At 38.3% G+C, this 24,410-nt stretch overlaps 2 protein-coding genes across 12 annotated transcripts in view; one reads left to right on the forward strand and one right to left on the reverse strand.

Annotated features, from left to right (window-relative positions):
• The first annotated feature begins 38 nt into the window (after positions 1–38).
• On the forward strand, positions 39–2,894 carry LOC124179491. Its single transcript, XM_046563912.1, has 2 exons — positions 39–2,003; positions 2,519–2,894. The coding sequence occupies exon 1, from the start codon at positions 190–192 to the stop codon at positions 1,843–1,845; it is 1,656 nt and encodes a 551-aa protein (XP_046419868.1). The 5' UTR covers positions 39–189; the 3' UTR covers positions 1,846–2,003; positions 2,519–2,894.
• Positions 2,895–12,462: 9,568 nt separating this feature from the next.
• LOC124179490 (fasciclin-3) overlaps positions 12,463–24,410 on the reverse strand; it is a 237,059-nt gene continuing 225,111 nt past the window's right edge. For 6 of the 11 annotated variants that reach the window (XM_046563903.1, XM_046563902.1, XM_046563901.1 and 3 more), the window contains 4 exons: positions 16,184–16,214; positions 15,748–15,828; positions 14,389–14,566; positions 12,463–14,260 (listed from right to left, as the gene is read on the reverse strand). In XM_046563903.1, coding sequence (XP_046419859.1) covers positions 14,054–14,260; positions 14,389–14,566; positions 15,748–15,828; positions 16,184–16,214 — 497 coding nt within the window. In that variant the 3' untranslated portion in view covers positions 12,463–14,053. Of the gene's footprint in view, positions 14,261–14,388; positions 14,567–15,747; positions 15,829–16,183; positions 16,215–18,026; positions 21,703–24,410 lie in introns of those variants that run through there. The other 5 variants (XM_046563910.1, XM_046563908.1, XM_046563911.1 and 2 more) reach the window with 2 other exon arrangements.

Raw genomic sequence — 24,410 nt, forward strand, 5'->3', positions numbered from 1 at the left:
TGCTTGAAGCGACATTTCAAGAAGCACTCGGACGGTATAATACATTTTACAAATTGCTGCTACGGATTTTGGTACTCGAGATCAACCAATTCTTACTACTATTTGGACCCTTATCAATGTAATGCCAAAGGAAAAAAAGTTTCGGACGGAGGAAACAGTTGTTTGTGTATATTTCCAAGCTTGTGTTTTATGACTCGCCATATGTATCAAAATAGGTACGAAGACGCAACTGGATTCTTCATTCATCGAATGCACGTGGAATCAATCAATGTACCTCCATTCAAAAAACTTCAAGAAGATCCGATGTGGGTATACTTAGACTTTCACTGGAGTTTTAGTCATTCACCAGACATCGTGAAGTCGGGAAAGAGAAGAAAGCAAACTATACCTGAGCGAAAAAAGCCGTCCTGGAATTACTACGCAATCGAAGTACCAAATCTCATATATTCTGTGTGGGGAACATTAGGGTGCTACGATCCGAGGTTTGGTCAGAGAGCAGGGAAGAATCAAGCTGGAATAAACGTCGCCATTCTTGCGATGCAATTTTTGTGTCATCCCTCAAGATGGGGTCCCGCTATATTAGATTCGGCCGTTATTTGCGGAGACTGTTACTACACGGAGAGTTTAAGGAGTGCGGTGCGCAGAGGCTGCAGGCATCCGAATAGATTTAACTTGCAGTCAACTTTCAAGGTGTTTCCACATATCTGGACGATTGAGTTCAGAGAAAATATGTGCGGAACCTTGTACGGAGGACAAAGAAGACTGACTCTTGCCGCCACATTGAAATTGGCGTTTGAAAAGGCGCCAAATGTCATTATCGAATGCAACAAGGCCATATTTTCAATCTTGACTGCCGATGATGGTTACTACGTGGCAGATTCACGTTGGACTGGACCTCCACTTTTTAACAGAAACCACGGAGCCATCTATGTGTTACGATGTCGAAATATGAACTCTCTCATCTACGCACTGACCAAGATGTTGAACACCAACCAGCGACTGGAATTTCACATAACTCCAGTAGTCCTGACGTTTACTCAAGAAACTTGCAGACTTGGTGGTGAAAAGACTTCAAGCAAGACTCAGAAGCAGATTCTGCTCGATCCCGTTTGTTACTCTCCAACTCGCGCTGGTGGCCTAGCATCTCAGATAGCTGGAGCGATAACCGTTGCTGACGAAGATACGTACCTCAAGTACCGCAGGAATCTTATCAAGGGTCAGAAGCACGCCACTGAACTTGAAAATCCACCGATAGAACTACCGGACCCCAAATTTGCTGAAGTGATCATGAATAATACGTTGGTCAGCACCATGTGGCATCTAAATGTGGGTCACCCAATGCCCCAAAAACACTCGAAGAAGCCGTGTGATGAACGTAATAGAATTCACGGACCCCCGGTACCTGTCAGAACTGAATACCTAACGTCTACACCGCGCGATGTTCATCGTGGTTATCCCAGGCTAGTGGACTTTGCCGAGAATGTCACCAGGCAGCCGATTGATGGGACTTCGGAACAGTTTGAACTTGGCAATGATTCTACTCCTCTCGTTGAACTGGATACTGTAATTCCACCGCTCTGTGCCGGGGCGCCTAGCTTTATCACGGACAAATCTAGAATAGAATTTGCGAAAACGCTGAACGAGATGGCTGATGACTATTACAAAAGTTACAAACACAGAATAGCAGTCGAATCTGAGGCAGAACAGGTGTCAGAGAAAGAGGATAAGGAACAAGAGAAACCAAAAACAAAACTGAATCAGGATGAAGTAGACGGTGAAGCAGGTGCAGATACGGCAACTGAGGACGTGAAACAAGAGTCCTCAAAATCGGAGGGTCAAACTTGAGTTTCATTCGAAGCAGTAGTTGAAAAATTAAGCAAATCATCGATCAGCATCAAGTGGCTTGCCGTCCTTCGAATTGTCTCGCCCTTCTTTATAGATCAGAATAAATACTGTTTTGTGTCCATCAAGTTTTAGTCGCAACTTACACTATAACATTTGTGGTATGTACCTGTATATTGTATACCAATGAAGCGTTCTCTTTTGGTACCTCAAGTTTTCAAATAACTTGAATTAGTCCTGCTACACCGTTATTCGTACCACATTGCTATGGTAATCTATAATCTAAGAGGTAAAATTTATAATCAGCAAACATTCCAACTTTCCGGTTAAATACTAAAAAAGAGAGGGAACTTAAGTGCCTTATGTACAACTACATATCGGGAGTTTTCGGTGGAGTGTTGCGACGCGAACGATGTTTCGCCAAAATATAGGCAACCAAAGTTACATTTTACTCGTAGCAAATATGTACTTCAGATGTAACTGTGGTTGCCTGTTCGTGGCGAGTCGAGACTACGCATCGGATTCCTCTCGCAATATAAAATCGCTGCAGTGTATACGAGTATTGATTCCAGCGTCATTTAAAACCGTTGAAATTTTTAGCAAAAAATTAAAAGCCACACTGGTTTTTTGAACAAAAATTTATCGTCTCTGAACTAATTTGTATGAACCTTTTCAGACCCATTGGACACTCAGGGATGCAAAGAAGACATTTGGAACAGCAGAAACCAAGAGCTGAGGAAACACATAGAAGAAACAAAGATAATAGATTCCTTATTCAATTTGATCCGGGTTATATTAAATAGTGAGGATACAATATCAGACATCACACGCTGCGTTAGATAGAGGTATGTTGTACCTGTACGCCGGAAAAACTATATTAGAAAATTACAATAATCAGTATCTAATATGGTATTTTTGAAACTCTGCTTAAGACAATATATACTGCAGACCTAGCTCCTCACATTAGAATAGGATATCTTGTGAGATGTTTGATTATGTTTTTGCATTTCATTTTGACTATTACTATGAATTTATTCGCCAATTTGTAACATTGCTATACACTGACAGCCGAACACTTGTATTAGAGTTAAAGCATTTTAAATACACAGAAATTATCTTTATGGCATAAGATTTCTGATTTTCCCAACCCACCTCGTCCAAAATTGTATGCAAATTTCATGTTTTCGACCATGATTATTGTTCGATTGTTCGCAGCGAGTCGAGACTGCATACATCGGCTTCTCCTCGAAAACTTATGTCGATGAGAGGTCTGAGGAGATCGATTTTAACTGTTTCCAAAGTCCACCAAGAAACAATTAAAGAAAAGGTATAGAAGTTGATCTTGCTTTTTTGAGCCTGAAAATGTTCAGTTTAGAATTGAGTTTGCTGAACCATTGATGGACTACCAAACGCCGAAAAAAGCAGTAATAACATGGAAAAATGTGTGGAACCGGTGGCAGGGAAATGAAGATAACAATCTTGCGTTTTTAAGGTGGTTCTTCGGCTTAGGGACTTATTACATAGGTGCCCACAATGGGCTCAATGTCAAATTAAGAATTTACGCATAATTCTCACTATCGATACAAATATGAACTATGAACGTGTTATGAATAATATTTTGCTCAGTATTTATGAATTAGACAAAGAATTATTGTGATACTAAATTGGTCTTGTTTTATGCGTTGATACGTTCCTGGGAAGTGAAAAATGTAGCAGCTTTGCCATATTCCGTCTCCGTCTAAACACCGGATCTATCTCTGTTCAATTTCTATGCGTTCTTTACGTCGTGAAAATTGTATTTTTGGTAGAAGGAATATTGTATTTGACATGGAGAAAAAGATGTTATTTTATCCTAGAGGCCACTCAATAAAAGACCTAAAAAGGTGATAGTCAGCGATTTTTTTTTTTGGTAGGGAGACAAAAAAACAAAGCTTCTTAAAACATCGAGTGTATTTTAACACACATTTGAAAGGAACGAGCAAACATTTTTATCATCCAACTGTAGCAGAACGGCAGCGTTATTGGCTGACCCGTTAACTGAAGAATACATCTTAAGTCGAAGGCTGACCATCAAAGGGCATAGCCGTATGAGTCTCGAATCGGCAGGAAAGATGAAGTGCGTATTTCTTGTCTGAAATCAGAAAGTTAAAATCATTACACATCATGTCATATAATGCACAGTATTAAAGTTCGAAACCAGAGTTTGGATGTTCGAATGTTCGGATGTTCAGAAAGTGATGTAACCCAAAATTTTTTTTTTCTTGACGTCATCGATCTAAATCAGCTAGCCGAATTCCTCAGTCTGGAAACAACCGTTCAGTAGAGCAGACGTACGAGAATCGCGCTCCGCAAATTTCGAGTACCTGGTTGTCTATCTCCTGGATCCTACGTTCCGGGGCCACTTTCTAGTGAAACTTGACTTCCAGGGCAGGCGCTTCGTGGTTCCTGCGCTCGAAGTCCGCTACCTGGTGGACAAGGATTTCTGCACGGTGAGTATAACATTTTTATAATATTTGAATGGCAATTGAAATTATATTTTATCTAAAAATTTTTAAACTTGTCATGTTGACAATAAATTATTTCAATTTATTTTTCGCACAAGCCCAAATTCAGTAGCTATCAATACGCTAGTGAAATTTTCTATAATTTTTTATAATTTTCTCATGATTTTTTGGTGAAATGTGTCGATCAAAAAATTATATTAATCCATACACAGTATTTTAGACGTGATCTAATACTGACTAAATTTATTAGTATTCGAAGTATAACCCAAGGTGGTTATCAGTGGTTGTTGGTGGTGGTTGAAGGTGGTTGGGGGTGGTCGTAGGTGGACGAGGAGGACGAGAATTTGTGGTCGGTGAATTTAACATTTTTATAATATTTGATAGCAATTGTAATTATATTTCATCTGAAAGTTTTTTACACTTGTCATGTATACAATAAATTATTTCAATTCATTATTCGCCCAAGCAGAAATTCAGAAGCTACAAATGAGCTGATAAAATTTATTATATCATTGATTAATTAACTATATTAATCCTCAAAAAACATTTTTGCTGTGTTCTCATACTGGAAATATTTATTACTATTCAAGGTACATCCCGAGGTGGTTATCAGTGGTTGTTGGAGGTGGTTGACGGTGGTTGGAGGTGATCGGAGGCAGACGAGAAGGAGGACGAACTGAACTGAGTCTCAAAGCCCTGTTGACATAAAAGCAGCTATTCGATAGAAATTATAGTTTATAGTTTACACAGCCCATTGCATGATATTTCATTACAAATACATATGTTTCAATGTATTTAGGAATAATTTATAAAATATACGATAAAATTGATGCACCGGATCATCGTCGACTTTAACTTTTGAAATGTCCTACCATTTTCGAACACCTCCTACCTCCCCCTGCCACCACCGACCATCAATGGCCACTTTCGACCACCCCCTATTACCTTTTGCCGGCGCCGACCACCTCCTAACGTTTCCGAACACCTCCGACCATCCTATTTAGCTATATTACCAGATTAGCTATGATATGAAAAGAGCAGAATTATTCATTTCGAAATAGGATTCTATTCGACGCGCGCTCGATGTATTCCATAACATTAGTATTCATAATTATTCCGAAAACTTTTCATTTGCTCTCTCGATCTTGAATTTTCACAGGCATAGAATCAAAACGTTGTTTTAGCTGGTCGCAAGTGAAGTATCTGCGTTGGGTAGAGGAGCAGAATTGTTTTTCGAAAAGTATTCGAATGGAAAAAAATTCAGAGTAACTGTAATACATCACGGATGCGCTAATTTTGAACGAGATGAAATGGATGCTTCGTATATGAGACGGTATTTAACGCTGCGTAGTGGTTTAAAGACCTAGAAAGGTAATAGGGAGAGAAAGAACGACGCTTCTTAACACTTCGAGTGTATTTTAACACACATTTGAAAGATACGAGCGAAATTTTTCATCATCCAACTGTCGCAGAACGGCAGCGTTATTAGCCGACCCGTTCACTGAAGAATATATCTTGAGTCAACGGCTGACCATCGAAGGGCCTGGCCGCTTGAGTGTGGAATCGGCAGGAGAGATAAAGTGCGTATTTCTTGTATGAAATGTGAAAGCTAAAATCATTATACATCATATCATATCATCGTACCTCATACATCATACCTCATACATCGTACATCATACATCATCATACATAGTATCAAAGTTTGAAACCATAGTTTGGATGTCGGACGTTCAGAAAGTGACGTCACCAATTCAAAATCAGCTAGCCGAATTCCTCAGTCTGGAAACAACCGCGCAGTAGAGCGGACGGATGAGAGTCGCGCTCCGCAAATTTCGAGTACCGGGTTCTCAACCTCCCGGATCCCGCGCTTGGGGTCCGCTACGTATTTCGAGTACCGGGTTCTCAACCTCCCGGATCTACAATAAATTATTTCAATTCGTTTTTCGCGCAACCCCAAATTCGGTAGCTGTCAGTCCGCCAATAAAATTTCTCGACTTCCAGGATAAACGCTCCGTGGTTCCTGGTTCATGTTTACAATAAATTATTTCAATTCGTTTTTCGCGCAACCCCAAATTCGGTAGCTGTCAGTCCGCTAATAAAATTTCTCGACTTCCAGGATAAGCGCTCCGTGGTTCCTGGTTCATGTTTACAATAAATTATTTCAATTCCTTTTTCGCGCAACCCCAAATTCGGTAGCTGTCAGTCCGCTAATAAAATTTCTCGACTTCCAGGATAAACGCTCCGTGGTTCCTGATTCATGTTTACAATAAATTATTTCAATTCGTGTTTCGCGCAACCCCAAATTCGGTAGCTGTCAGTCCGCTAATGAAATTTCTCGACTTCCAGGATAAGCGCTCCGTGGTTCCTGGTTCATGTTTACAATAAATTATTTCAATTCCTTTTTCGCGCAACCCCAAATTCGGTAGCTGTCAGTCCGCCAATAAAATTTCTGGACTTCCAGGATAAGCGCTCCGTGGTTCCTGGTTCATGTTTACAATAAATTATTTCAATTCGTTTTTCGCGCAACCCCAAATTCGGTAGCTGTCAGTCCGCTAATAAAATTTCTCGACTTCCAGGATAAGCGCTCCGTGGTTCCTGGTTCATGTTTACAATAAATTATTTCAATTCCTTTTTCGCGCAACCCCAAATTCGGTAGCTGTCAGTCCGCCAATAAAATTTCTCGACTTCCAGGATAAGCGCTCCGTGGTTCCTGGTTCATGTTTACAATAAATTATTTCAATTCGTTTTTCGCGCAACCCCAAATTCGGTAGCTGTCAGTCCGCTAATAAAATTTCTCGACTTCCAGGATAAGCGCTCCGTGGTTCCTGGTTCATGTTTACAATAAATTATTTCAATTCGTGTTTCGCGCAACCCCAAATTCGGTAGCTGTCAGTCCGCTAATGAAATTTCTCGACTTCCAGGATAAGCGCTCCGTGGTTCCTGGTTCATGTTTACAATAAATTATTTCAATTCCTTTTTCGCGCAACCCCAAATTCGGTAGCTGTCAGTCCGCCAATAAAATTTCTGGACTTCCAGGATAAGCGCTCCGTGGTTCCTGGTTCATGTTTACAATAAATTATTTCAATTCGTTTTTCGCGCAACCCCAAATTCGGTAGCTGTCAGTCCGCTAATAAAATTTCTCGACTTCCAGGATAAGCGCTCCGTGGTTCCTGGTTCATGTTTACAATAAATTATTTCAATTCGTGTTTCGCGCAACCCCAAATTCGGTAGCTGTCAGTCCGCTAATGAAATTTCTCGACTTCCAGGATAAGCGCTCCGTGGTTCCTGGTTCATGTTTACAATAAATTATTTCAATTCCTTTTTCGCGCAACCCCAAATTCGGTAGCTGTCAGTCCGCCAATAAAATTTCTGGACTTCCAGGATAAGCGCTCCGTGGTTCCTGGTTCATGTTTACAATAAATTATTTCAATTCGTTTTTCGCGCAACCCCAAATTCGGTAGCTGTCAGTCCGCTAATAAAATTTCTCGACTTCCAGGATAAGCGCTCCGTGGTTCCTGGTTCATGTTTACAATAAATTATTTCAATTCCTTTTTCGCGCAACCCCAAATTCGGTAGCTGTCAGTCCGCCAATAAAATTTCTGGACTTCCAGGATAAGCGCTCCGTGGTTCCTGGTTCATGTTTACAATAAATTATTTCAATTCGTTTTTCGCGCAACCCCAAATTCGGTAGCTGTCAGTCCGCTAATAAAATTTCTCGACTTCCAGGATAAGCGCTCCGTGGTTCCTGGTTCATGTTTACAATAAATTATTTCAATTCCTTTTTCGCACAACCCCAAATTCGGTAGCTGTCAGTCCGCCAATGAAATTTCTCGACTTCCAGGATAAGGTTGCTGGGTGAGTAAAACACTTTTATAATATTTGATGGCAATTGTAATTATATTTCATCTGAAATATTACAAACTTGTCACGTTTACAATAAATTATTTCAATTCATTTTTCGTGCAATCACATATTCAGTAGCTATGAATAATCTTGTACAATTTAATATATTATTAATTAATTGATTAATTACATTAATCCTTACACAATATTTTTGATGTGTTCTTATACTAAAAATATTCATTACTATTCCAGGTATTACCCGAAGTGGTCGGAGGTGGACGAGGAGGAGGACGAGCAGGACGAGGAGGAGGACCAGGTGGACGAGGAGGAGGTGGGGTGGGTCGTGGGAGAGGACCTCTCCTCTCCTCGGAGGAGGGGAGGGGGAGGGGCAGGGAAGGGGGAGCGGCGGGCGGGGAGGGGGAAGGGACGGAAAGGGGCGGGGACGGGGGGGGGGGGGGGGGGGGGGGGGGAGGCCGGGGAGGGGGGAGAGGTGGGCGGGGGGTGGGGATGGAGAGGGGGCGGGCGGGAGGGAGGGAGGGCGGGAGGGAGGGACGGCGGGAGGGAGGGAGGGACGGCGGGAGGGAGGGAGGGAGGGCCGGGAGGGAGGGAGGGCGGGAGGGAGGGGGAGGAAGTGAACGACGGATGTCAGTGCAAGTCCCCCAAACGCCCACCCGCCCGCCCGGCCCTTCCCTCTCCCTCTCCCTCCCTCCCTCCCACCCTCCCGCCCCTTCCCATCCCCACCCCCTCCCCGCCCCCTCCCGCCCCCCTCCCCTCCCCCTCCCCTCCCCGCCCCCTTCCCCTTCCTTCCCTCCCCGCCCTCTCCCCCTCCCTTCCCGCCCCGCCCCCTCCCCTTCCCTTCCCTGCCCTTCCCGTCCCTTCCCCCTCCCCGCCCGCCTCGCCGCCTTCCCTGCCTCTCCCCCTCCCCGCCTCTGAGGAGAGGAGAGGTCCTCTCCCACGACCCACCCCGCCTCCTCCTCGACCACCTGGTCCTCTTCCTCGTCCAGCTCGTCCTGATCCTCGTCCACCTCCGACCACCTCGGGTAATATAACCTGGAATAGTAATGAATATCTTTAGTATAGGAATACATCAAAAATATTGTGTAAGGATTAATGTAATTAATCAATCAATTGATAATATAATAAATTGTACAAGATTATTCATAGCTACTGAATATGTGCTTGCACGAAAAATGAATTGAAATAATTTATTGTAAACGTGACAAGTTTGTAATATTTCAGATGAAATATAATTACAGTTGCCATCAAATATTATAAAAGTGTTTTACTCACCCAGCACAAATCCTCGTCCTCCTCGTCCTCCTCCTCGTCCACCTCCGACCACCTTCAACCACCTCAGGTTATACCTTGAATAGTAATAAATATTTTCAGTATAAGAACACATCGAAAATATTGTGTAAGGATTAATATAATTGAGTAATTGATTAAATAATTAATTAATAATATAATAAATTGTATAAGCTTATTCGTAGCAACTGAATTTGTGCTTGCACGAAAAATGAATTGAAATAATTTATTGTAAAGGTGACAAGTTTGTAATATTTCAGATGAAATATAATTACAATTGCCATGAAATATTATAAGAATATAAATTAATTAATTGATAATATAATAAATTGTATAAGATTATTTATAGCTACTGAATATGTGCTTGCACGAAAAATGAATTGAAATAATTTATTGTAAACGTGACAAGTTTGTAATATTTCAGATGAAATATAATTACAATTGCCATCAAATATTATAAGAATATTAATTAATTAATTAATAATATAATAAATTGTATAAGATTATTCGTAGCTACTAAATATGTGCTTGCACGAAAAATGAATTGAAATAATTTATTGTAAACGTGACAAGTTTGTAATATTTCAGATGAAATATAACAACAATTGCCATGAAATATTATAAAAGTGTTTTACTCACCGAGCACAAATCCTCGTCCCCCTCCTCCTGAATCACCGAGATTACCCGCAACCACCCCTAACTACCTCCAACGAAAACCGCCAACCACCACGACTTATACCTTGAATACTAATAAATATTTTCAGCGTGAGAACAAATCAAAAATAATGTGTAAGGTTTGATATAATTTTTTTATCGACATATTTTACCAGAAAGATTATGAGAAGATTGTAAATTTATAGGAATTTTATTAGCGCACTGACAGCTACCGAATTTGGGGTTGCGCGAAAAACGAATTGAAATAATTTATTGTAAACATGAACCAGGAACCACGGAGCGCTTATCCTGGAAGTCCAGAAATTTTATTGGCGGACTGACAGCTACCGAATTTGGGGTTGCGCGAAAAACGAATTGAAATAATTTATTGTAAACATGAACCAGGAACCACGGAGCGCTTATCCTGGAAGTCGAGAAATTTTATTGGCGGACTGACAGCTACCGAATTTGGGGTTGCGCGAAAAACGAATTGAAATAATTTATTGTAAACATGAACCAGGAACCACGGAGCGTTTATCCTGGAAGTCGAGAAATTTTATTGGCGGACTGACAGCTACCGAATTTGGGGTTGCGCGAAAAACGAATTGAAATAATTTATTGTAAACATGAACCAGGAACCACGGAGCGCTTATCCTGGAAGTCCAGAAATTTTATTGGCGGACTGACAGCTACCGAATTTGGGGTTGCGCGAAAAACGAATTGAAATAATTTATTGTAAACATGAACCAGGAACCACGGAGCGCTTATCCTGGAAGTCGAGAAATTTTATTGGCGGACTGACAGCTACCGAATTTGGGGTTGCGCGAAAAAGGAATTGAAATAATTTATTGTAGATCCGGGAGGTTGAGAACCCGGTACTCGAAATACGTAGCGGACCCCAAGCGCGGGATCCGGGAGGTTGAGAACCCGGTACTCGAAATTTGCGGAGCGCGACTCTCATCCGTCCGCTCTACTGCGCGGTTGTTTCCAGACTGAGGAATTCTGCTAGCTGATTTTGAATTGGTGACGTCACTTTCTGAACGTCCGACATCCAAACTATGGTTTCAAACTTTGATACTATGTATGATGATGTATGATGTACGATGTATGAGGTATGATGTATGAGGTACGATGATATGATATGATGTATAATGATTTTAGCTTTCACATTTCATACAAGAAATACGCACTTTATCTCTCCTGCCGATTCCAGACTCAAGCGGCCAGGCCCTTCGATGGTCAGCCGTTGACTCAAGATATATTCTTCAGGTGTTCGGAAATGTTAGGAGGTGGTCGGCGCTGGCAAAAGGTGATAGGGGGTGGTCGAAAGTGGCCATTGATGGTCGGAGGTGGCAGGGGGAGGTAGGAGGTGTTCGAAAATGGTAGGACATTTCAAAAGTTAAAGTCGACGATGATCCGGTGCATCAATTTTATCGTATATTTGATAAATTATTCCCAAATACATTGAAACATATGTATTTGTAATGAAATATCATGCAATGGGCTGTGTAAACTATAAACTATAATTTCTATCGAATAGCTGCTTTTATGTCAATAGGGCTTTGAGACTCAGTTCAGTTCGTCCTCCTCCTCGTTCACCTCCGACCACCTCCAACAATCGCTAACCACCTCGAACAACCATCGATAACCACCTCGGGTTGTACCTGAAATAGCATTAAATATTTCCAGTATCAGAACATATCAAAAATATTACGTGAGGATTAATATTTAAAAAGTGCTGGAATAAATTTTTTCTGGCACTATTCGGACGCAATTTTGCGAGAGAAGTCGATTGGGCGCAGTCCCGATACGCTGCGATCAACGCATCAAAAGTTACAGCCAAAAAACGAAAACCTGTGATTTCGACATTTTTCAGCAGGTGCTTTTTCCTTCGTAACTTCTCTCCTGTTGATCCAACGCTGTTTTCGCTGCGTTTTCTGAGTTCCTGGGGGTCCAATTGGTCAGAAAAGGGTCATACAAATCGAATCGGAGACTTAAAGTTTTTCGCACAAAAAAACAGCAAGGCTTACCCCTTTGTATTTTTGGCGAAAATTTTCGCGATTTTGAAAAGTGCTGAAATGAATCCTTTTACGCTTTAGTCCGACGTGATTTTGCGAGAGAAACTTTGTCGAGGTTTAATATAATCAGCCAATTCAGAAATATCTCAAGAATATTTTGCTGTGATCCACAAAAATTCTTGACCTTATCGCTTCGCAAGTCGTACGCCGCTGCCTACTTGTAGATAGGATTGAGTTGTAGAAGGAAAGGATTGACGAAATTCAGATAATTTCAATTTCAACACGAAAGTCTTTTGTATGTTAATATCCAGTTTTATTTCGTGTTTCTTTGTATTTCACAGAGTTTGTGTTTCCAGAAGTAAGACATAAATATGTGTGTTCCAATACAGCCCTTATGAACTTCTGTGATTCTGCAGGATTCATTTGAGTCGTGTAGCAACTGAATTGTTGCAATCGCTTTTCACTGAACTTCATTTCGTGCATTCAAATTGGATCTGACGGCTGAATGTTTTGCTCTATGAATATCCTCAGAATCATTCCTTGTTGTTACAGCTTGTTTCTACAATATTTCAAGGTTACAATCGACTGTCAACCGTCTATTTTCGTCGAAATAGGCATTTTATATTGCAAATCAAATGTCTGTAAATTATATCTCGATTTTCCTTAGTATTTATCCAAAATTTACATTCACGATATTTCGGATCTTGTAGTACAGCTCAAACTTGGAATTTGAATGGCTTGCCTTGTTTGAAGGCGAATATTTTTTTTTTGCTCTGTGAGATAGACAGCATTTCTCAGCACAAAGGTCTACAATAGTGATGCTACTTATTCAAACACCTCATCAAATTTGAACTTAAATACGTATTTTTAAGTAGTAATCGTGCTTTTCTCTCATCTTACACTTATCTCATCTGAATTTTTCTATTACTATTCTTATTATTCGCAAATTGAGTGCAATAATGCTTGCTCTATATAAAAAAGTCTTACATCATTCCAGCTGTAAGCGTGCTTATATCAATACATCAATATACTAAGTTGCTGTTGCAACTACCACCTCACGATAATTATAATCAACGACTGGCTGTTCGGTACTTGTACGAGCTTACTTAAATATTATCTCTATATAACGGACGGTTGAAAAGCTCCTAATCAATATCAAAATATCAACTTGTCTCTAAATATTCATTTTAAGCAATTCAGTAAAATTTCATCTGCATAGTCCAATTTTTTCCATCATATTCATACGTGTACAAAGCATGATTCGGTTGTGAAATAAGTTCTCGATGACGGAAGGACGGTAATTCAACGAAGTCTCGAATAGTTGGTCACGATGAATAATAACTATAACTTATGCCTAATCATAGACGTATTATTCCGAAAAATCGTATAATAAGAAGTAAAACTAAACTAATTAATATTGGTCTCTGGACTTCAAATGTTACGGCGTTTATCCACAATATATATAATACTATAATATATCGCCAAGGTACTTGTATGTTTAAGCTTAAATTAGTGTACCACGAATAACTGCTTATAAGAGTGGTCAAAACCATGACGGACAGAACACGCGTTAAGATTCAATTTCACTGACCGTGAATGAAGAAGCAGTCGTTTGATTCTCATAAATTTTTGATTATAACATTTTACCAATTGAACAATGCGTTGCGTCGTCTTTTCCGACACATATTGTATGTGCGAAAAAAATTCTATCTCTACAAAGTGTGTTCTAATGAATCTACGCATACGTACGTGATTGAATATATAGTGCCTGATGAAGATTAATACATATAGAAATAAAAAAGTATCATTACGCGGCTATCGCATTTTCATCGTAATAATTTTATATCAATCGCACTCTTCGTCTGCAGATTCAACGACTAACGTAAATTACTTGTTCGCGGCATTAGCCGCTTCCTCGGCTTCTGGTTTCGTGTAAATGATCTCAGCGTATTCCGTAGCATCATCGTCGATCCTGCGCGGGGCCACATTTTTCTGCTGTGTTAGGTCCAGCTCTGCATAGACGAGGCCACCCTCCCCAACGGCAGGATTTGCCGAGTTTAAAGTGACGGCTTGCGGTGCATCGCTTGTTTGAATCTGTTGGAGAATATGATGAAATGATAAAACACGTTATCCCCGGTGAAATCAAATTTAATAGCACACAAACGGGAATGGAAATGCATGAAATTTCGGAAAACCCCAAAAATCCCAAGAAACCAAATCACCTTTTCGTCGTCGACAGTCACGACGGTTCTGACGGTGTCCGTGTCGGTTCCAGAAACTTTGTCCTTGTTGCGTTTGAAGAGTTGTGAAAAATTCATCTTTGCTCTTGCTCGTCTTGCCGCGGAGGCCGAGCTGTCGACTTCGCTTCTAGAGTAACGTCCGGCGCTTTCGGTGTCACTTCTGTTAAATAAGATAGCTTGATAATCGGAAAGCACAAACGATTCCAATCGTACGATGAGGTACAAGGATTTTTTTTCTTTTGACAAATGCGCGTTAATAAGAGGTGAAATATGACGTACAAATTAAAGCAACACATTTATAATACATGTAACTTCGACATATTTTATTACGTATGTAAGTCCCTTGATGTCAAACGATACGCAGGCATGGCAAGAAGCATTGCTGAGTATTTCTTCATATTTCTCGTTAGTCAAATAATGTGATTCGTCACAATCCTGTGAATATATCTGGACGTGTTACTAATCCTACTGATTGTTGCGTAAAAAATCGTAAAGCGCAGCTATATCTTTCCGTTTTCGGATTATTACCCGGTATTTTGCACAAAATTTTCGAGAATCTGAGTTTTAGTTTAAAAACAGATCTGTTACTAAAGATCTGCCTGAAAGTTTACCGCTAGTTGTGTAATGAACGCGTAGAAAAGCATTTTATTTTTCCTCCCAGGAAATAAAGAACAAGTATATAGAACGAACTGAACGACACGAATTTCGTCATGGACAGAAGAAAAAAATTTAAATTCCATAACGGAAAATTGTAAAACGACCGGTATTTGTTGTTACCTGAAATCACAACGACTTCTCGGAATCGTAGTGTAAAAATTGAGGAAAATCATGTGATATGTGTTTGTTTTGGTTGTCAAACTTCCATCAAAGATTTTCTTTTTGCCAATACTTTTTAATACCGGTTGGAATATTTGCGGTATAATTATAGCTGCTTAGTCAGACTGGTAAGCGTTGGCATAGTCTAGACGTGAAACTATTGCTGTAAATACAATAGTTACAAAAATACGTGTAAAAAATAAAAAATGAAAAGCACATTCACATATTTTGCATATAAATAATATTATCGATGCCTGAGTAGTGATTATGATGATGCAAGTCGAACGACTAATACCTACTCACTGTGCGAAGACAGTGTACGCTGCCTTGAATGAGCGTGGAATGAAATATACGTGGAAAAAAGCTTGATTCCTTGGCAGGTATACATTAAAATTACAACATACGCTATACAATGTGTGAAATGCGTAAGATCCGTCCAGGTATAATGATTTTGATGTGAGTGCGAATTACGGGTTTTGTTAATGGACAAACAAAAGCAATGGAAAATAAATATGTGCTCCTTGCCTTCGCCCCGCATTTGGATCATCTGGTTTTGGTTTTCGGAAGCGAAGAAGGCTAACGCTTGCTGCTGGATCTGCTATGTCTCTGAAAATTATTCGCGTCATGCGGTGTCTAACAATAAGTCTAGAGTAAAGATTCGCCTACTTATACGATTAATGGCACGGAGATGGAAATTAAAAAAAAAAGAAAAAATGACTACTAGTTACGGGTATAAATATTTTTCACATGTAATCGGTTGATCGACCTCTGGGCTTCGAATTTCTGATATTTGGCAGGATTATCTGCGAAGTGTCTTGTGTGTTAGTGACAAACTTGTGCGCTAAGAATGCGGCAGAAATTAGTATTACGAGAACTGATATCCAACATTCAATACAACGTGTAATTATTTTACAGTGTATAAAAAACAGACGTCCAATTGTTAAGAAGGATTTATACTCACGACTCTCCAATCGTCCTGGTCGAGGAACCACCTGAAATAGGCAGAAGAAAATACATTTTCAGAGAGATATATTGAAAATGGTTATCGATGTTTTGTATGCCAGATATTGACATCGGCATAGGTATACTATGAGTGGGAATTGCGAATTTTCCGATATTTAAACGAGCTGCGTTAAGTAATTGTAGTTTCTTAGACGTTTTCAAGGACTACGCGTAGTTGTTACACGCTTGTATATTTAAAACAAATGTTTTATTTCAAAAATCATATAATACTTAGTTATATATATATTTATATAATATCATAGCGATGAATGAACTTAAAATTATTACATACAGCTCTCTATATATTAATTTCATTTAAATTTTCAATTATAATTACTGTCGTCTATCGCATTGTATCTACAAGTACAGATACAAAATTCGCAGATCGCTTTCGTTCGACATCGACATAGTCGCAATGCGTTTCTTAATTTACTTTACCGATCCCGTAACTTTAAAATTTTATTTCAATTCGAAAACGGGGGCTCACAAATATTTTTTTTTCTCATTTTCTTCAACGCTTTAGCATCGCAAACGTGAATTTGACATATCAAAAAATGGTCACGCCAATGTCTCAAAAATGATAGAAAATCAAGAATAAATACGGATATTGTGTAGATAACGAGAAACGGTTGAAGCAATAAAAGCCGCGTTAAGAAAGAAGGAAGAACAGTTGCGATAAAACGATTTTATTTTTTAGTTATACAAAAATTGTCGATAAAATAACGAAAGTATCCATAAAAGTATTTCAGAGCCCGCCGATTCCAGTTAATAATAATTATTAGATTATCTAAACTTACATTTACATAAATATATATATGTATATATATATATTTATATATTCCATTGTATGGCCAACGATCATGCTTAGTATAACATACAGCATCATCCTTCAATAGTGCAAGCCGTTTTAAAGTTAATATACTTTTTCTTCTTTCTTTTTCTTTTGTGGTTTGGGAAAGGGCTCAAAATTCGTTTCGATTAAGCAAGGGTTTGATTAATGTATTTACTGATTTATTTAAATAAATTTTCTTGTAACGGATTATATCATAGCATGATCATCGAGATTTAAGTAATTAGCGTTACAGTTAATTAATAATTATGTAATAAAATCAATTATAAAATAAGTTTAGTATTATCATAAATGTACCACAATAAACCTTTGTACATAAACGTATCATAATAATATCTAGTTAATATTAACCATTCGTATGATATATTCAGTTTTACAGATCCTAGTCCATCAAGTTGAATAGTTTAAATTTATCTTTACACCTTACACGGTTTTTATGTGTATGTATACCTTTAATGCCTAGGTATACCCCATTTTATAAAAGTGTGTTAGATACCTGACACAACCGTAATCAGAAAATATACTTCGAATCAGAGGTAATATACTGCAAATAAGATAACAGCGAATTCAAATGATCTGAATTTAACCCGACAATCAAAATCCACCCTAGTCTGCACTCTCGTGGCAGTGATGCACGTCGATATCGTACAGGGGTTATCGATATCGTTATACTATACGTATTTGGACCAGTACTGAAGGTGAATATGATTATGGTAAGTGTAATTAATGATTGACTGATTTTCGGCTTCTCAGCGTAAGTTACCGAGTGTCGATGGTCACAATTACAGCGGAGATTCAATCCCGTAACTATTCAACATTCAAGATCCTAGTTCCACGTGAGATTTTCGGTAATTAAAAATTGTCATAAATATAAATTGTGTTTAACGCATTAAAAGATAATATTATGTAACCAGATCGAAGGGGGCGTTCCATACTTGTATTTCTATGGGTAACATACACTCACACATTTATTTCGTTTCGAATGTATGTTTTTTTTCTTTTTTTTTTTTTGCTTTTAATTTTTTTTTTCATTATATTTTTTATTTTATGATGATACGATAACCATTAAGTAAACCTTATTTTTTTCCTTATTATTTCATTTCAAATACGAATAACGACAGGCTTCCAGCACATGATTTACTTTTTAGTAAATACTTTTTATATTCACTGAATGTAAATCAACTGCCTTGGCTCAGAATATATCATTACTATTAGTTTTTATATCGTAATATTTATAATATTAATATATATTTATTCATTCATTTGTTTTACTTATTTATTTTTATATATACAACACGCAGCAAGTCGGGCCAACCGAGTAACAAATTTACATTTTTTTTCACTGTTTGTCTGGTTCTGCTTTCGTCTTCATCGGACGAACCCTGACAAATTTGTTACCCCATTGCCCTTTCTCTGTTAAGTGAAAATGTGTCGTGTGTTAAAAATTCGGTGTGTGTATATACGTATGTATGAGTTTACGTTTATTATATGTGTGCGCGAAATTGTGAAACTTTCTTTTCAAACAAACAGGCCGTAAAATTGCACTCGTAAAAATAAACGAGCTACATTGTTAACGACATTTAATGTTCCGATCAATAGGATTTTCATGGTTATTTTAAATGGCTCATTCGAAAGTAAAAAATCATCAGTACAAAAGTGGAAACAATTATTTTATTGTCGAAGAAATGCAATTTGAAACAAAATGATTGTTTTCTTTTTTTTCTGCTCTTGTTTATTCCAGTTAGAAATTTAATTAAAATCGCTTACATTCACCTGTGGTGCGTTCGATTGTCTCATATTGATAATACTTATCCAAAAAAAGACAACTGGATGGAAATTAGCGATGGTTTTTCTTTTCTTTTCAATGTTCTTAAAACGGCGTATTGCGAGAGTAGAATAATTATGTGATTTGAAGATACACGATTAAAATACAATAATATATATATATATTATATATATTATATATAATATATATCCTAATATCATTACACAATAAATTGAAGTATCAAAGAAAACGTTGCTTATCATTACTATTATGGTATTATTATTAGTAAAAATAATTTCACATTGAACAGACCTTGCGCAAATTAGTGTCAAGCCTCAGCGAGAGTGATTATAATAAGTTGTAACCAATGGGTAAATGAAAAACTGCAAAACTGATTGACACAACGGTCGGGTCAACGATTTATGCGCGTAAAATTTTGTGACAGCTTTTGCGTTTGCAGCCATTTTGTGAAAATAAATGTTAGTAACGAAGATGTACGTATCGATTTCAATGATTGTTAAAGTGCAGCATTGACGATTACAACCTCGATTTTGGATCATGTGAAATGTAATATGAAACAATCCTGAATAAAAAGCCATATAGAGACTGATAAATTTGTATTAGATGCGAATTCAAAAACCGGATTTACCATAGGGTCTGAACCCGGATATTTGATTATCTTTGACGATTCTAATATGAATTTATTAATTCGATCTGGCTTTTTTAACAGGGAATAATTGCCGAATAATCGCCTTAAATGCGGAACAAGCGAGTGCATGTATATAATTGTTGAATGTAATAATTGTTCAACGATGTATTCAAAGTTGCAGAATTTCGCACGAAGCTAGATCTTATGGAATGTGTGTGTAATTATTATCAAATATTATAACGATTCAGATTACGATTGTGTAGATTTAGGTTTTCGTAACTTATGTTCATTCGTTTAATTAGTTATCTCTTAATATTAACGTTATTACATCAGTATGCATGTGTGTATCAATGTATTCATGTATGTATATTCAGTACTGCGATGTGTAATGAAGAGGAGAAAAAGAAAAACAATAATGGTAATTAACTATTTCATAATTTCAATCTTTTGTGGAGTTGAAACAGTTCTGAAATTTACGTCAAAAGTGTTTGCGACAATGGATAAATTTGATGTTTATTATATTATATATGTATATAATATATATAGTTACGAATTTTACAATTAAACAATGACGCTTTTGTTATTATCACGCATAATGTAACGCGTACGTATAGGCGCGCATAATACTCGAACAACAGGGCGTGACGGGATTCTTAAGAGTAGGTATGCGTTTTAACATTATTAATTTACGTGGTTTCTGTTGTTTCTTTTTAATCTCCTCTAATTATTAATATCAAAATCAATGTTAACCTCTAGTTAATTCGTCTTCTTCGAGATTATGAATATCGATGTACATAATTCTATCATAATTATTATTAATTGGTATAGAAATTCTGCACCTCTTTGAAGGAGAAATTAAAATCAAGAGGTTCATTGTTTTAGACCTTGGACTATAGTCTATAGTCCGACGTTCAGTGATGTAATTTTTTTTTTTTTTTTCTTTTCTAATCTATCCAGACTCGACTTATCCCACGTTGTATAATACGTACGATTGAGGGGCGGATGCTCGGCTTACGGATCGTAATACAAGCTTGCGCTATTCTCGCACATTTTACGATTCAACTTTGACAGTGCTTTACCCTTCCTGGCGCGTTGAAAACCCTCGCGTTCAAATTTCACGACTGTCAGAATATCAGCAGAACGTGTTACTGTAATAATAGTATCACTTTTTACGGCAAAGAAAACAAGCAAATAAAAAATAAAAAAAAAAATAAAAAATAAAAGAACAGAACACTCATTGCGTCATCTAACGGCGATTAGAGTATATGGTTGGATTAATCTTACATCACCCCGTCTTGATTTGAGATTCAAAACTAATTCGGTATCGAACAAAAAAATACTTATTGTTCCTTAGTACATCGTATAATAAGAGATTCCCGTTAAAACCTCCAGTAAATTGAACACAGGAGAAAATGTATCGTGACTATGACATCACGAAGTCATACAATATACTTTCAATGTAGTTTCCTTCGCATGATAATCATCCCAAGAAAACCAAAAAAGCAATCGCTCAACTTCCGCAGCGCGAGAAAGCACGCGCGATTTTATCCCCCGGGGTAGAGTGTCGAACACCATGCATAATTGTATACAAATAATCTGTGTGCCCGAGATTATCAGTCCCGTACTATCCTCGTCCAGGCTGCAGCCGGTGAAAAAATGAATACAAAAACGATATCTCGCAACCGGGGACAAAAAGGGTCGAGTGGCGTTCGTGCGATATAACATTGACATGACGAAACGGTAACCGCTAAGTGAAGTAGAGGAGAAAAAATTAAAAATTAAAATATAACAAAAGAACAAATCGTGAGAAAATGAGTGATAAAATAAAACGATGCTGCGGCACAACGCCCGTGACAACGATATCGGTAAAATGAAGGAAGCGAGAGGGCGAGGAAATCTTTCGATAAAATGGCAAATGACAGGCATTCGACACCCTTCCGTCCGCCGGATGCGAGCGATGAGACAAAAAGGGCCGCCGCCCGCGTTAGACCGGCGTGTCCGTCTTCTCGTCCTTCTTGATGTCCTTCATGTCCTTGATGTCCGTGTTCCCGTTAACGTACTCCGTGCTCGCGTGGATCGGGTTCTCCTGTCCTCCGTGGGGCATCTTCTCGTCTATGATGTGGGGATCTTCGTGGTCCTCGTCGCCGGGTGTGATGTGCGCCTCGCTCCCGGCGCCGGCACCGCCAGCCGCCTCCTCGTCGCGCCTCCGCCTCGCTGTAACAAGCAACGCCACAACCGGTCAGGGCAACGCGCAAACCTTCAACGTAGACATTTTTCATTGGTTGGATTCGAGAAACGGAAGACACGACCAGCTATCCTTGTCTAATCGTGTGATGCGTGTGTCGAGTGAATCGTGCCACGGTGACAAACGACCGGAAATGATCGAATAATTTATTCGTTTTTTTTTTTTTTTCTTTTTTTCCCGGCATTACTACGAACCAGTCAAGTTTTAATAGCAATTTTCAATTCAATTCGAGACTTTTTTTTCTACTTTCTATGATACGAGCGACTGGCTGTCACTGTTTGGACTCGTTATATCGCGGATGCAAGTTCTTGTAGATTTTATTATGAATTTTTAAGAATTTACCTTTTCTAAACGATTTTCACACGCGAGTGTGGAGAAGATTTCTCTTTTTTTTTCACGTTAGAATCATACGTGATAATAAACGAGATTCTAGTTGTACTGTAACTGACTATAGCATAATAAATTGATAATATGTATAAACATTCACAAGCAAATCATCGCACTAAGAATTATTCTCATTAATATTGATGACTATTTTTGTTGTTACTATTATAATTTATCAGTCCAAGCAAAGGGTATGAGGTGAAAAGTGAGCGTATGTATACCATTACATATACATGAATTGCAGTAATGTTTCACAGTCAATTAGTAATATAATCGGTGTATTGAAGAACAGCAATGAACGAAACAACCATGCTTCAAACGATCAACCGACAAAGTGAAGTATGTATAAACGGTATATGTATATTACTTGGCACAAGAACTCTACCGAATCTATTTTAGTGTAATAATTGCTAAGATTGGAATATATTTTACCGACCGAAAATAACGTCGGTGCAGTAAATACCGACCGTATCCGCTCTGTTTCTGTGCCGTATTGCCATGAACAGGCAAATCCTACGTGATCCTGACTTGCCCTCGCCGATTGTTAGCGGTTGCTTGTTACGGGAAAAAGTCCAACGTAATAGCAAAAAAAAAAAAACATACGCAAAAAAAAGACGACCAATATCATCCGCGCGAATTCGTTAGGTGAAATTTTGAACTCTGGTAGGTATGTACAAACCCGTTAGATAAACTCGATGTCAGTAGATGATCAGAGCGATACCGACTTCTCCGTAAGAATTGTACGGTACTCGCTCTGACCTTTGGTGGTAAGTATGTAACATACATTACACACAATAAAATGCTTTTTTATCACATGCATCAATTATAAAGTACATGTAGATACCAAGCTCGAAGTACATGCAATATTGTGATGACATTATTACGAGAGAAAAACATACAAAAAAAAAAAAACGAAAGGTGATAGAATAATCGTTATTAGTGTCGCTTCCCATTGTTCAGCAGCATTCAATTTTCACTGTACATTCTATTACAATGAATGAAATGCGACAACGACTTAATCTGATTATCGAAAAGTGATTGCAAATAGGTACAACAGATCGTTGGGTAGTTCGAACTTCGGCTAATGACGTAGTGAATAACGAAGCTACGGCGGTTTGGAAACTCCGATTTTTTAATTTTATTATTTTCATTTCTTTTAATGGAATGGTGAGATGGCTGTATTGATGGCTGATGGTGGGCGGCGAACAGCGCGAGCACTAGGGGTTGCTGTCTCATGTCTGAGGCTAACTTACCCCTGGATAGTGTCATGCCTAGAGAATGGTATCGCACGGTTAATGTTGGTGTATCTCCGTGTTCTTTACTTCGCCCGACTTGCATGCTGTCCTATCGGTGGCGGCACAACACACAGTACATTGTATACATACAGGTGGCAACTGATATGGGAGAATTTATTTTTTTGGGAGGAAAGGAGAACGCATACAAATAGAAAATTTTCTTATCTTACTAGTACGCTTATCTCAAACCAATATGGATTTCGCTACCGCAATACGCAAAATGCTGGGCTGTGATTTATAGGTTCGAGATCCGTTGTAATTTATACATGTTCGTAATGAGTTATCGGTCTTTATTCCAAAATTTTAGGTTTAACTACTGATTTTCACTTTCAACTTATTTCATACTCGAAACTTTCAAAAATACCTTTTTATAATAATTGCTTCACGAAAGAAGAAATTTTCATTACTTCAGCTGAATTATTTTTTCGAGATATTATTCACGCAAAAGCGGTTTGAAGTTGAAAACCTTTCGATTGTTTCGCAAATTTTTCAGCCGATAATTAACGTATTGAATCGAACGTTTGAAGGAATTGAGTCCCAAGTCTGCATCGAACAAGATCACGAATCATCGAATTTTCGCTGTCACGAAATTGGGGTGAAAAAAAAAAAAAAATTATTTCATCCGGACGGAAATTTGGATAATATTGAACAAGGAAATTTGAAAATAGCAATTCCGATACCAAAAAACTGATATTAGAGCAGGGCGAAATTAACTTTTAAAGTTTTCAAAGACTTTTAGGTGGCAAATTTCACGCGATGTCGGAGCAAAAAAGCCGATGAATTTCCACAGGACTGGGCACGCAAAGATACGATTTTCACGAGCGAGTGAAACACATTGAAAAGTATCACTCTGGAAATATCTGGAATCTGTTCGATCAATGAACATCATTGAACCGGTATCACATTAAAATAACAGACTGGTTTCAACGTTCATCGATTGCTCCGACTTTTTTCTATAGCACGTATATTCAATGGCTCGGAGTATTTATATATTTTGG

This window comes from Neodiprion fabricii, chromosome 4, assembly GCF_021155785.1.
Source record: "Neodiprion fabricii isolate iyNeoFabr1 chromosome 4, iyNeoFabr1.1, whole genome shotgun sequence".
Taxonomy (NCBI): domain Eukaryota; kingdom Metazoa; phylum Arthropoda; class Insecta; order Hymenoptera; family Diprionidae; genus Neodiprion; species Neodiprion fabricii.